This window comes from Melopsittacus undulatus, chromosome 11 (genome assembly GCF_012275295.1).
Source record: "Melopsittacus undulatus isolate bMelUnd1 chromosome 11, bMelUnd1.mat.Z, whole genome shotgun sequence".
NCBI classification, from domain to species: Eukaryota; Metazoa; Chordata; class Aves; order Psittaciformes; family Psittaculidae; genus Melopsittacus; species Melopsittacus undulatus.
The window spans coordinates 21,882,382-21,895,289 of NC_047537.1; the positions used below are offsets into that span (position 1 = coordinate 21,882,382).

The 12,908-nt window shown below is 41.8% G+C and overlaps 1 protein-coding gene across 1 annotated transcript in view; it reads right to left on the reverse strand.

Moving 5' to 3' along the window:
• The window catches only part of PRKCA (protein kinase C alpha), a 138,596-nt gene that overhangs the window by 125,442 nt on the left and 246 nt on the right, over positions 1 to 12,908 (reverse strand). Inside the window, exon 2 of the mRNA XM_005146132.3 lies at positions 9,492 to 9,523. Within this exon, the coding sequence (XP_005146189.2) occupies positions 9,492 to 9,523 (32 nt within the window). The remainder of the gene's footprint in view (positions 1 to 9,491; positions 9,524 to 12,908) is intronic.

The window sequence follows — 12,908 nt, forward strand, 5'->3', positions numbered from 1 at the left end:
TTGCAACAGTTGTATTTGTCATGGATGTACAATGCAATGGAGACACCGCAAGAAATAGCTTAACCAAGCTGCACAATTAGATTTATTGAGCCTTTAGAGTTGTAAAGGCTCACACCTGAGGATCCCTCAATAACAGCAAAAGGAATTCTGAGCGATACCCAAGCATCACAATATTTGAAAAATACCCCAAAAAATCCATTTTTCTCCCTTTTTTCTGTAATCTTGCAACATTTGTCTCAACTGACCCATACACATACAGAATAACAGGAAAACACGCACCCCCAGGAGGGCACCTATTGCCTTCTGCTGTGTTCACATCCACTGGTATTAAAGAGAAGTTCCATTTTGCACAAACACATCCAACAGATGCAATTTATAAAAGCCTATGACAAGGAAGAAAGACAAAACTGACATATTTGGAATGCCTTCAAATTTAATTCATTTCAAGTAAAAGTCGGCAAACAAGGTAAGAGCAATCCAAACTCTGACTCATTTTAGGGCACATCACACATCAGCTAACCTGCCATTATGGAAAAACTTGGGAAAAAATTATATATGCCCTTAAAAAATCACTTCTGCTGCATTAGTCTATTTCCATATTTATTGGAACATGATTGGTTTTTAACACTTCCAACCAAGCTCAGGGAATTGTCAGGCTCCATCTATTCATATTATGGAAATCGGAACAGGAGAAGCTCGAGATGCCCAGAACCTGTCAGCACCTTGGTGACATCTGGCAGGATGTCACCTCCAGACACACAGAAAGTCTGCCTGGACCAAAGCTTGTATATAGACAATGGAAACCTAGTTCAGGTAAGAACTGGGAGAGCAGACACTGGGTCTGCTCCAGAGAACTGGGGATGCCATGGAAATATGCACAGCAGGATGCACAAGCAGAAAGAATGACACTGCAGACATCACACAAGCAATTACAAGGGGAATCATCCTGCACTTCCCAAAAGTTTGTTTCAGCTTCTCTGCAGAGGGGACTGATAAGAATGCAGATCGTGATTACTAACAACAGTGCTCTGGGAAACAAAGAAGCCTTTAACATCAACCCACTAAAACACTCACATACACAACAGCGTTCCATAAAGAAAGGCGTATTTCAGTACTCTGTGCCAGAGCAGAAAGATTCACCTTTCTCTTAATGATCAATTACTTGAGAACAAAACTACTTTGAAGCAGATTCTGGTTGATGTCCTGGTGAGTAAACCAACAAATTAAAACAGAATAGGAGTTGAAAGAAGAAGATTAACTATTCTTCCAAGTCATCCTCATACATGAGTAATGTTTTGTTTACTGAGGAATTAAAATAGCACATCTAGCACAGAGGTCCAGTTAGAAATGCTATTCACTTTAAATGAGTGAAATACCTGTGCTTTGAAAGGAGAGTTACATTGGGAATAAACCTTAACACTCTTCAAAATGAGAGCATCTGTCTTCAGTCTGTGCCTTGTAACATGTATGTTTCCTACATTTAATGGTAAAATACAGAAGGACAGAACCTACTCCACTTTTGAGTCACTAATCTTTTCTTTTTTAACAATTATAAGCTTCATTTATCTATATGCAAATGCTTGAACGTACACAATATTGTTAGCTTTATATTCAATTCTTTTGATTGAAGCGAAAGAAACAAAAGGGGCAATTGCTGCAATTCTAGTTAAAAATTACAATTGTGGTTTCCAAATATGGGCCATTTCCTTAGCAAAGAGTAAAAAGAAAACAACTTGACAATTATTACACAAGGTAATAAAGCCTTGAATGTGTCATCTGAGCTATTTGTATAGACCACTGTCCAGTCATAGACACTCCTCATAGTGGCAAAAGCTACCTATGTGGCTGCAAATGAAAATCAAATATTCTTCTAAATCTTGATTGGCCACCATATAAAGACAAGCATTAATCAGAATTTCATAGTTTCCTTTTAAAAACTAACAAATTGAGAGTAATAATGCCCAAAATTGTATTTTTAGTTGAAAAAGTGTTGTTTCTGTATCAGCCAATGGAAATTTCAAATAAAAACTTGTCTAAGCAAGAGCAGACAGACAACAATAATAATTCCAGCGAGCTCTTACATTTCCAGGGACACATCCCAGCCTCCTAATACAGCTCCTTTGATGGAAAGATTTTTATTCCTCAAGACAGCAATGCCCTTTCAAAACCTGCAGGAAGTCACCTGAAAAAAAGGCCTGTGTGTCTGCAGCATCTTACAGTCCAACTTCTATAAATCAGAGAAAGGAACCCAAAAACTTCATGTAAGTCAAATTATAACCATGAGATCAGGGTGACGATGAAACCCACAGAAGGATACATACACATGGGTTTGGTAGCCTGACTTACAAGGTAACTATTCAGGAACACGTTTATGGAAGGCAGTGCTCATATATAGCTGCAACTGGAAAATAAACAGTGGAAAACCAACTCCCCAGCACTCCCAACCTCCAGCCTTCAAGGAGCACTGCTGAAATCAGTTCGAATTATAATGTTCAGCATCTACAAGAACTTAAAAACACTTAAAGGGTAATTCCTGTTATTAATTATACACAAGAGACTCCTTCGCTCTTCGACTTTCATGTTTTCTACCGCAGATGTAAAAACTGAGGAAATGAACCCAAAATATTTAAGCAACTTATTTTTTTTACCTTTCACTGTAAAGAGAAACAAGCCACAGAGACAAGCAGGAAAGAAATAATTATCAGTGCATCCCAGCAGGAAAATCTGTGCCCTTTATCTTTCTGCAACTTTCTCTCCAACATTTCATTAAATTCCACTCATGGCATAAATCGCATCCATTAAAATCTTGTATAAAATTAACACCATATGTGCCTGCGGATCAGCAGCATCACACCAAAACAGAGGGGGAAATAAAGAATATGCCAAACTTTCTCTTGCCCAGGACTCAAATTGGTTTATCTGTCAACTCGGAATGTGCTGGCACTCCCACATGTTTAATTAGAAGCTGAAAAGCTTCACAGAACTACATCCAGGGCACTGGAACAGGCAGTTTCTTTTAACTGGAACACACTGCTGGGATGCCTGAGTGACTTCCAGTAAACAAAACAAAACTTAACATGTTCTAAGTGTGGGAAGGGTGAAGATGGTTTTGTCCTTGAAACTGAATACAAGAAAAAGCCAACAAACTTCTGCTGCAAGATAAGATTTATTTATATTCCAGCTTTGATAAGCACAATATCAACCAGCAAATCTTCTAGAGAAACAGAAGCGCAATGGCATATTCCCCTATTGTACTGTCACCTTCTATGTTGAGTGAACTGGGTATTGTGCATCTAGAATCACAGAATCATTTAGGTTGGAAAAGACCTTTAAGATCACTGAGCACAACTGAACCCAGCACTGCTGAGCCCACCACTAAACCGTGTCCCTAAGCACCACATCTAATAAGTCTTAAGTACCTCCAGGGGTGCTGACCCATCCCTGTCTGATGGATAGATTTTTTTTGTGATGCACATCATCATAGTAACAGAAAATCCTCACCAACATCCTTCCCTCTTCTGACAAGGACGTCCTTTTGTCCTCTCTATATGCAATGATGCTCAGAAACAACATATCCCCTCCCCTGCACAGAAGACAATTATTGACAATCAAGGAATGCTCCAACAGAACAGTTGTGTAAAGAAAGACAGTGTTAAGAACCCACATAAGCCCACATTTCAGGTGCTTTCTGTTTGATGAGCTGCAGCGTGATCCGTGAACCAAAGATCACTGTGCTGATCCAACTCAGCTCTGTCTGCTACAAGCCAAAGGAATCCACTCTGCATGTTCCACAACCACCCAGCAATGCAAACCAAAGCACTATGAAAGCAGGGGTGACCGGGACACACATTCCAAAGGGCTTTCCTGGTCTGAACTAAGAACTAAATTTGCACTCATTAAGACTCAGGAGTTTCATCTGTATCAGTGCTGTTCTCTGTACAAACCTGGTAAGTTTTCCAAGATCTCCGAGTTCAACTGCAGGGATAGGAACAGAAACTCAACTTGTTATCAGTCAGTTAACAGGAGCATATTTCCTCATACCATGGGAGGTATGCTGCAAAGGGAAGGGACAGCTGAAGGAGGGGAGGGACAAATAAACAAAAGCTGACAAGACAAACACACAACAAGCATCTTATCTGCATGGGTTTAATCTGCATGTCACAGTATCTGCAGATCATTACACATTCCTTTGAGAAGTCCACAGACACAGAGTCCACAGATTAAGCTGAGGGCGAAAGGCTGACGGAGAGGACAAAGCTGGCTAGAGGAACCATGGAAACTGCGTACAGGTAGAATATATGATCCTGGATGGGTTGTTTGGTTTGTTTCTAGTAGATACCTCCAACTCCTATGCAAGATGATCTATTAATGAGTCAGCTGCTTTAAGTATATCCATGCAAAGTTTCCATTTCAAAAGCTGATGGTTCAGTTACATAGGAAGCATCAAGAGTCACAGGCTTGGTGACTTCCAAGGAATTAATTTCTCAGGCTTTTAGAAACATTAATGTAAACTGTAGCCCACGACTAAGAAGTAACATAAAAAGCACAAAGAAAAATGCATACATTGTTCAAACTGTGGTCTGTAATATCCGATCTCGCCACAAAAGTTATAAGGATACAAGAGAGGCAGCTCTGGCACAAAGAGGGGATCTCACTTTCTATCTTATCCACCCTTTGGCAATAACATTGCCAACAAAGGGAGACAGAAAAGCTTTTTATGAGAAGCAACACAGCAATGTAATGCGTTTTTCTTTATTAGTTTTTAGTACAAGGAGGATGAAGGCAGGAAAATGAACAAGAAGCTGTCGGTAGGGGAAGCAACTCTCAGGATGGAAAACCAAGAATTAAGCCTCGATCCATACACAAGAAAGAATTAATTGTGCTGCTGCTTCTATAAACACGTTAGAACTGGGGGTTAATAAAAGCTGCACGTCTCAAGCAGGCCACAAGTGTTCAGAGGGGTCACTGGTTCGAATCTTCAGATCACAGATATAGCAAAACAAACCAAGTTTTTTGTCCACCTCCCTACAGAGAGCTTCAATACAGCATTTTAAATGAAAATATGTGATTTTAAAAGGCAGCAGCATCATTGGGTTCTTTGGTCTTTCCACTGCAGAACACAGGTTAAGAACAAGCAGATAAAAGATAACACTGAGGAAATGAAGTGATGGAGTGCCGGTTTATTGTGCCATTGTTATGATATCTGCAATGATGGTATAAAACAATGAAATCCAACCATTTCCAGTTTTAGTGAAGGGGTTACTAGAGATTCCCAGCTAGCATAGAACCAGCAGCGTTAGGAAGTGCCACTGGAGTGACACAAGCTATTCCAAAAAGCATTGACCTCAGATAAAATTCAACATACAGCAAAAAATAGCCTGAAAAGAAATTAAGAGAGACAGGGGAAAAGTGGAAAGAGCAACAGCTGCACAGGTTAACTAACATGATAATCTGCTTTAATTGATTTCTTGGCTTTATTGATGTTAAGTAGAAAACAAAGATTAAACACTTCCCTAGCTAGTTCTTATCTTGAAGCCAAGTATCTCCTTTATCCACTTCAGCAGACCCTGCAGGAACCATGGGAAAGAGGGAAAGCTTGCAGTTAACTACAGACTTTGACCATTTGGGAGAGAACAAATGCTCCAGCTTAAGGGCCTGGAGCTGATCACGTTTATGCTACTGTACCTAAAAATATGTCCACCTCAAGGAACTCACTGAGCCTGCAGTGGTGAACTTAAAACAACCCCTAAACATACGTAAATACACATTCTTCAACGTACATGCTTCATGTCTTGGTGAACCACTATTGGTTGTGCTCTGGTCACCAGAAAAGCTTTGCTCACAAATCAGAGAAAGGGTATTAAGAAATGTTATCAAAAGACTGATGAAGCCAAAATTGAGCTGAAAACCTTCCTTCATTTAAAGTCTGCTTTCTTAAAAGAGGAGCTTTCATACTGTGGCAGACTGAAATGTTTTAAGTTATTCCATTGTGCACATTCCTGTTGCAGTATTTCAGGTGTGCATCAGAGCAAAGCTTTCAGCACTGCAGCCAGCCGACAACCTAAGACAACAAGACAAAGCTGTAGCTCCCTTAACTCATTTTACCATCGTGTTTTCACTACTACAAAGCGAGTCAACAGAAAACAGCAAAACCAGAACTCCTGCTTCAAAAGCACTGGGTTTGAGAATGGTTCAAGTCAGCGTAACTCAACAGTAAAGCACAAATATCCAACAGCTACACACAGGAGGCAGTAAAAAACATATCCCTTAGGAGAAAGTTAATCCAAATTCATGTATTACTACAGACAGGCCCAGACTTCTCCCTCTCCTAGATTTTAACCCCAGGTCCTCTCTCTGGAAACCTCATTTCTGATAATGCAGCAGAATTCCACAGCCTCTCCATCAAATAATGCATCACAACTCACACTTGGAAAGCTCAGTTGCCATTCTGAGTAATTATTTGGTAGTATATACAGTAGGTAGCCACTTTACAATACATGCATTGAGTGACAGACTACTTAGGATGTGGACTGTCTCTTGCTAAGCATTTGCACAGGCATAATGCAATTGCACCCTGAACCCCTGCTGCATCAAGGGCATTTAAAGTCATACCAAAAGTGAATTTGTCTTCCACAAATTCATAGGGATCCCATAAAAATAAGGGGAGGTAATTTGGCAGAGCTTTTTTAACAAAATAGACAAAACAGAACAAAATTCAATTATGAATGGGATGATTTCTGACCTCACTGAAATGAGTTATTTCAGCAAGAAATAACTCATTTAAATGGGTTTATGCAATGGTGAAGCTGAACATTACAGCAGAAACACAGGCATCAAAATCAGCAAACAAAAATGATGACAAGCGACTGAAAACATGTTCCAAAGCTCAAAGCAAGTCCAATGAGAAAAGGTATTAATGGTCAAAAGAAGATCATTACAATAGAGCATTAAGCTTTAATTTTACAAGCATTTAAACATAAATCAATGCCTTCCTTTTGAGGGCACCTCTTAAAAATAAAACTAGAACTGTGTTTTGTGTGACACTTTTAAAGGAAGCTTTAAAAATACAGAGAATACTGTGCAGGCTGCAGTGTTGGATAGTGCAGAAACACTCAGGACTCCTGTTTAACTGAAGAATTACTAACACAAACATCCATGCAATAATTGCAGTCTCTTAGAGCAGAAGCATCATTTGAGTTTGATGCATTACTGTGATGGACGCTTCCTCTTCCCATTGGTAACAAAGGCCAGAGGAATTTAAAACAACTTTGGATATAATAAACCCACCCCACACTGAAACCTGCCTGGCATCAAGTTTCTGACTAGCAGGAGATTTCACAACACCTTGAAAACAGGGCTGAAACAGCTTCTTATAATGGAAATTCTGACAGACCAAGAGCTATAGTAAGAGCTGACACTGTAATAGTCTTCCCTTCCCTTCAGGTCATACTGAAATCTTCAGTTGTCATTCTTCTCTGTAAAGATAGTTACTTAATTACAGAAACTAGAGGTTTTGCAACCTACCTCCTCGTTTCACACTTTAATTCTTCTTGTTCTCACTAACTCTGATCACTAATTTGTCTTTCCAGCTTCAGCTGGTGGCTTTTAGATGGAAGCTTCAAGAAGCTGAACTGCAAGAAATGTGATTCAGCTGCTTAACTCTAACACAGAAGTTTCATTTTTCAAATCAACTGTCCCTAGAGAATGAACTCTGATTTTGATCACAGTCGGATCTAATGAACAATGGCAACAATCCCACTACTTCAACTTACCAGTGCACCAACACTAACTCGCTACAAACTACCTAAAAGTCCAGTATTGCTTAAGAGATTTTTGTCTGTGTAAGAAAACAGGCAAGAACAAGTCTCCATCAAAGAGGAACAGCAGAATCTTGGCCTGATGCAGACAAAAGTCAGGCTTGAACACATTTAGATTCCTAGAAAGTTGTCACTTCTGAAGCACTTAGAAATAAATCAAGCTGCTCTACTGCTTTTACTCTCGGTTATGTTCATGTGTGGCTTTTGGAGAGAAAATGAGACTGAACTCCAATTTTCAGCTACCTTCATACAGGCTAGTCCTTTCCAGACAAAACTATCTGTGCCTAACTAGAATAACAATGGGCCACAGAATCCAAAACACTGGAAATGAATTGCCATACCCAATTTGGATCCCATCCAATCTGAGGCTCTAGCTGCCTGGCTGGAAGACAGTAGAAAGCCAACATTGTGCAAACTACAAGACTTGAGAGAGATACTGTATAATTTAAAAGCAGCTCCAATTAGTTTCTTTATACCAATGGAAATCTGCAATAAACACTTAAATGATTCCTGAAGTCAGAACCACTGAGCTAGCCTGAATGGGATTTAGGAAATGTCGTTTCATTAGCAACCAAGGACTAAAACTAGTTGCATGCTTACCTTCATAGGGTGTGCAGTGTTTTCACTACATGTGTATGCCTGCAAGTTTCTACTTGCAGAAAGTAAAACATTTATTGCAACACCTTTAAAAGGCAACATTCTTTTACATTCAGTTTCTCAGTGGTTTAATTGCAAGAAGAACCAAAGAACATCAATTTTCACAAGAATACCACAGAATCCATCATTTCTCCAAGTAAAAACAACATTCAGGATAGTCAAATATGCTCTGAAGCATTAGCAAATAACCATTAAGAATGTAATGAACTAAACAACCAACAGGCTTGCTAATGAGTGCACAAGATACACCTGCAGGGGAAATGAGAGTGAAGAAAGTGGGGGAAGAGAACAACAACAAGCCTCATCCTTTAGTAAGCACATAACATAGGAAACTAACAGTAGTTGGGTGTGGTGATTAAATGCTGAATAACAGTAAGAATATACTGAATAGAGGGTATGTGAGAATGCAGCACGTTGCGCTCTGGCTTCCATGCACACCGTTATCCTCCACTACAGCAGCTTTCAATTCCCCAGGGTTAGCAGGATTTATTAAACTGGTGATTCTGTACAAGTGGATTTCTTTTTGTTTTGGTAATTGAGTATTACATAAGGCAGAAAAACGCTGCTTGTCCTAAAGTGGGAGCTCAAAGCAAAGGTCCTCCTAAACAGACCGCGTATGAGCATTAAAAACAGGGAGTCTGGGTTATGAAAAGAAGCCATATGACTAAAAAGTGAATCCATTTTCCAAGACGCCCACACAGACAAGAGCTTCTGATGTGAAAAATGGTCTCTGCAAAAGCTCAATTGCACAGATTATTTTCAGGAGGAGACAGAATCTGCACCACATGCAGATTATACGACATTTACTGTGATGAGGTTTAAAGACCCCACGTTATTCTGCGTTATTACAGTATGAACAATGACCTGATAAATACCAATCGTTGTTTAACTCAGTAATCATCTTCCTTCCACATTTACACAACAGAGATGCTGGCCTGATTTTTCCAGGCTAGTTTTGGCTACCTTCAATACAAGGTAAGACAATGTGTGGTAGACAGCAACGAGTTTGTGGCTTACCTTGGCACTGAAATCCTTGCTTCCCAAATCCCCTGTATAAAACAAGGAAAACAGAAAAGTCTTAGTATGTTTAGTCACAGTTTCTTCTCAATGATCTGTAACAACATGAAAATAGCTTCATATTCAATTACTTCACATTTTGCTAAGACAGCAACAGATTTGAAAACCTCAAACACAGAGCAGCCCACCCATTTCGGAGCACAGAACAATAGCTGTCACCAGCTCTGCAATTTCAGCTGCTGGCAACTCTGGTTTTTATTATTATTATTTTACAAGCTATTTTGGATCTACAATTATAATCATCTGCGATTGCTGCATAATATTTCAACTCGTTTCATGCCACATGTACACTTAACAGCAATGTAAAACACTCCAAGTTCTATGAAAGGCACATACAACACAGCAGACTTAGTTTTTCAGCCAGATTTGGGGACTGCACGCCAACGGTGTTATATGCCTCAGTGAGATACCAGCTGTTTGTTGTGTGCAAGGTTTCCCTTGTTTCACTATAAATGAGGAGAGGCCAGTGGTTTCACACTGATTGTTCCATCTTCCTTGCATCATTTCCATAACAAAATACAAACGTGCATGTGATATTATACCAATGAAGACAGTGACACACAAGCCTTGTATGCGGTATCCAGAGCTCCAACACGTACTATACCTCTGGCAAGTTGCACTGTTGTTGGGTGTATTTATTTATCTTTAACCATTCAGCATTCTCTTTCCACAAGAATAAATATTTTGAGTAACCTCCCTATTCAACATTTCTCTGCATTCTCCCTTCTTTGTAGGATGCTTTTCATCTGGAGAGCTGGAATGGCTTAAACTCCAAGGCAAATGAACAAGAGGCATGGACTGGAAGAGCCAGTCAGTAGGCTCTATGCAACTAACAGCATGAAGTTTGATTATCAGCTGTGGAAATTGCTTTAAAAATTATCTCAATGATTTTCTCACTTCTTGTTTATTTACTTAAGGCAAAAGCTGAAATGACACAGGTTTGAGCATCTCCATCAGTTTCTACACAGAAGTCTGCATGTGCTAGAAGTAGGCCTAATCATTGAATGATCTGGGTTGGAAAGGACATGGAAGATCACCCAGTTCCAACCCCTGCCACGGGCAGGGACCCCTTCCACTGGAGCAGCTGCTCCAAGCCCCTGTGTCCAGCCTGGCCTTGAGCACTGCCAGGGATGGGGCAGCCACAGCTTCTCTGGGCACCCTGTGCCAGCGCCTCAGCACCCTCACAGGGAAGAGCTTCTGCCTTAGATCTAACGTAAATCTACTCTCTTTCAGCTTAAATCCATTCCCCCTTGTTCTATCCCTGCACACCCTTGTAAAAAACCCTTCCTAGAAAAGTCCTAATCGAACAAAACCAGAAGAAATGTAGATTCAGTTTGTTTACTTGGCAGCACCCATGACTGTACCATAGTGCTGCTCTGCTGCTGTTATCTCTTGTCTTCACAAAAGTGAAGCAGCACGCACTGGAAGTGTGCAAACGTAACTGCAGGGAAGCTGACAGCAGGACCAAGAACATGAAACAGACTTTAGGTAAATGTTCATCCTTTTCAACAGACTTGTTCATAAAGAACATTCCTGTATTATCTGCTCTGCAAGCTGAGCCATCCTTCAGGCTTTGAGCTGAATTCATACGAGAACCAGCTGCAGTCCACCCCCTGATCACTTACAGTGTATTTTAAGGAAAAGGTCTTTAAAATATCAGCATTTCAGGAACAAAGAGAAAAGGTGTTTAAGGAGATAAGGAGGAACTGAACTATTTTGGCAAATCTCACCCAGTCTAATGTAATCTAAGAAAGAGACTCTATTTGCACAGTTCACTGAAAGGCTGTATTTACTATTCTTTATACCTTAAAGCATATGTTAATTGCCACATGTCATGCTGGAAATAGATGAAGCACTTTTTATGGTGGATGATGCTTATTCAGGAGTTGCGCATTTCCAAATGCGGAAACGCAACAGAAGTTTGAGTTGTCAGATGCTGATCTGACGAATGCCGAGAGCTTTCTTAGGCTCACCAGCAAGGCAGGACAGAAGAGCAGAGCCACTCTGCCGACCACCAGTGACAGGACACCCTCTCACCTCCAAATCCATACTGACACCTCATGATTTCACTTCATTTTTGATTGTGTTACTTCTGTGCACAAACGCAGCCTGACAATGAGCCTGCAGCTGGTTCACAGCTCTGTTCATCCTGGTTTAGATTAACTTTGATGCAGTTTTGAAAGGTCTCTCACTTTTACACTACCAAACTTTGGTGCTTTGTTTTTCTTTTTAAAACAGGAAAAAATAACAAAGAGAAACCAAGAAGTTATCCTGTTTCTTCTTGTTCCCTACCATCTCATTCTCCTCCCTGACTCTGCAAACAGATTTCAACCACTTCTGGAGTAATCAGAGTCTTTCCTTCAGCATGCGAACCCAGGGACACTCAATAAGGAAGGCAAAGGTCTGTGCTCAGACACATTAACACATGTGAGAAGGGCAAGACACCTGCGACAGGCACAGAGCCAGCCGAGCGCAAACCCCTCGAGAGCCTTCATAACTTTGGTCTGACATAAATCACAGCTCGTTTTCAGCTCAGAAACCTGCAGCGAGAGCTTCAGCGGCAGAGCAGGGCTAGGGCTGAGACACAGCTCGGGTAAAGGTGAGGAAGCCCGGGCTGTTTGTGTTGCACACCCGCTGAATGTACCAACACCCACCTAAACACAAGGGCACACGCCCGCTCCGTCTGCCCCACGGCCGAGGAGGGCGGCTCGGCCTGCTCCGGGGCCGCAGTCCTGCCCAGGAGGGCACGGCACCAACCGAGAGGTGCAGTTGTTCCCTAACAGCTTAGTAATAAGGGTGTTGGTAGGAAGTTTTCCTCCCTTCCTCCCGTCTCTTGTAAAACAAAAACCCCTCCCTTTACTAAACATGTAATGTAGCAACAGTGTCCCTGTGCATTCCCGATCTCCCTGCCCTCCCCTCTGCAGCAGGAGGAAATAAAGCCGGTACAAAGTTAAAGGCAGGGCTGCAGAAGTTGTGCCACACAGCAACACCCACAGCCTGAAACAGAAAACCCTCGGTCCCCACCGCGGCAGCTGCAGCGCTGCCGGGGCTCCCTCCGCTACCGGGAGGAGGGCACCGGGACGGGGCTCCGCGGAGGAAGCCGAACAGAACCCGGGTCCGGAGGGTGGGACACAACAGGCACAGCAGTACCCGCATGGGCTGCTTAGGGAGCGATGTCCTCACACCCCGCTGATCCCTGCGGCACCGGCGCCGCCCCCGCTGGGGTCAGGGGCTCCCCGAACCCGGGGTGGCCCCTCTAAGGATGCGATAGAGCCGGGGGCATGGAGGCGACGCGGCCGTGCCTCGCTGGGGGGAGAGCGGAGGGACCGGCGGTCACCGGACCGGGACACAGCGGCT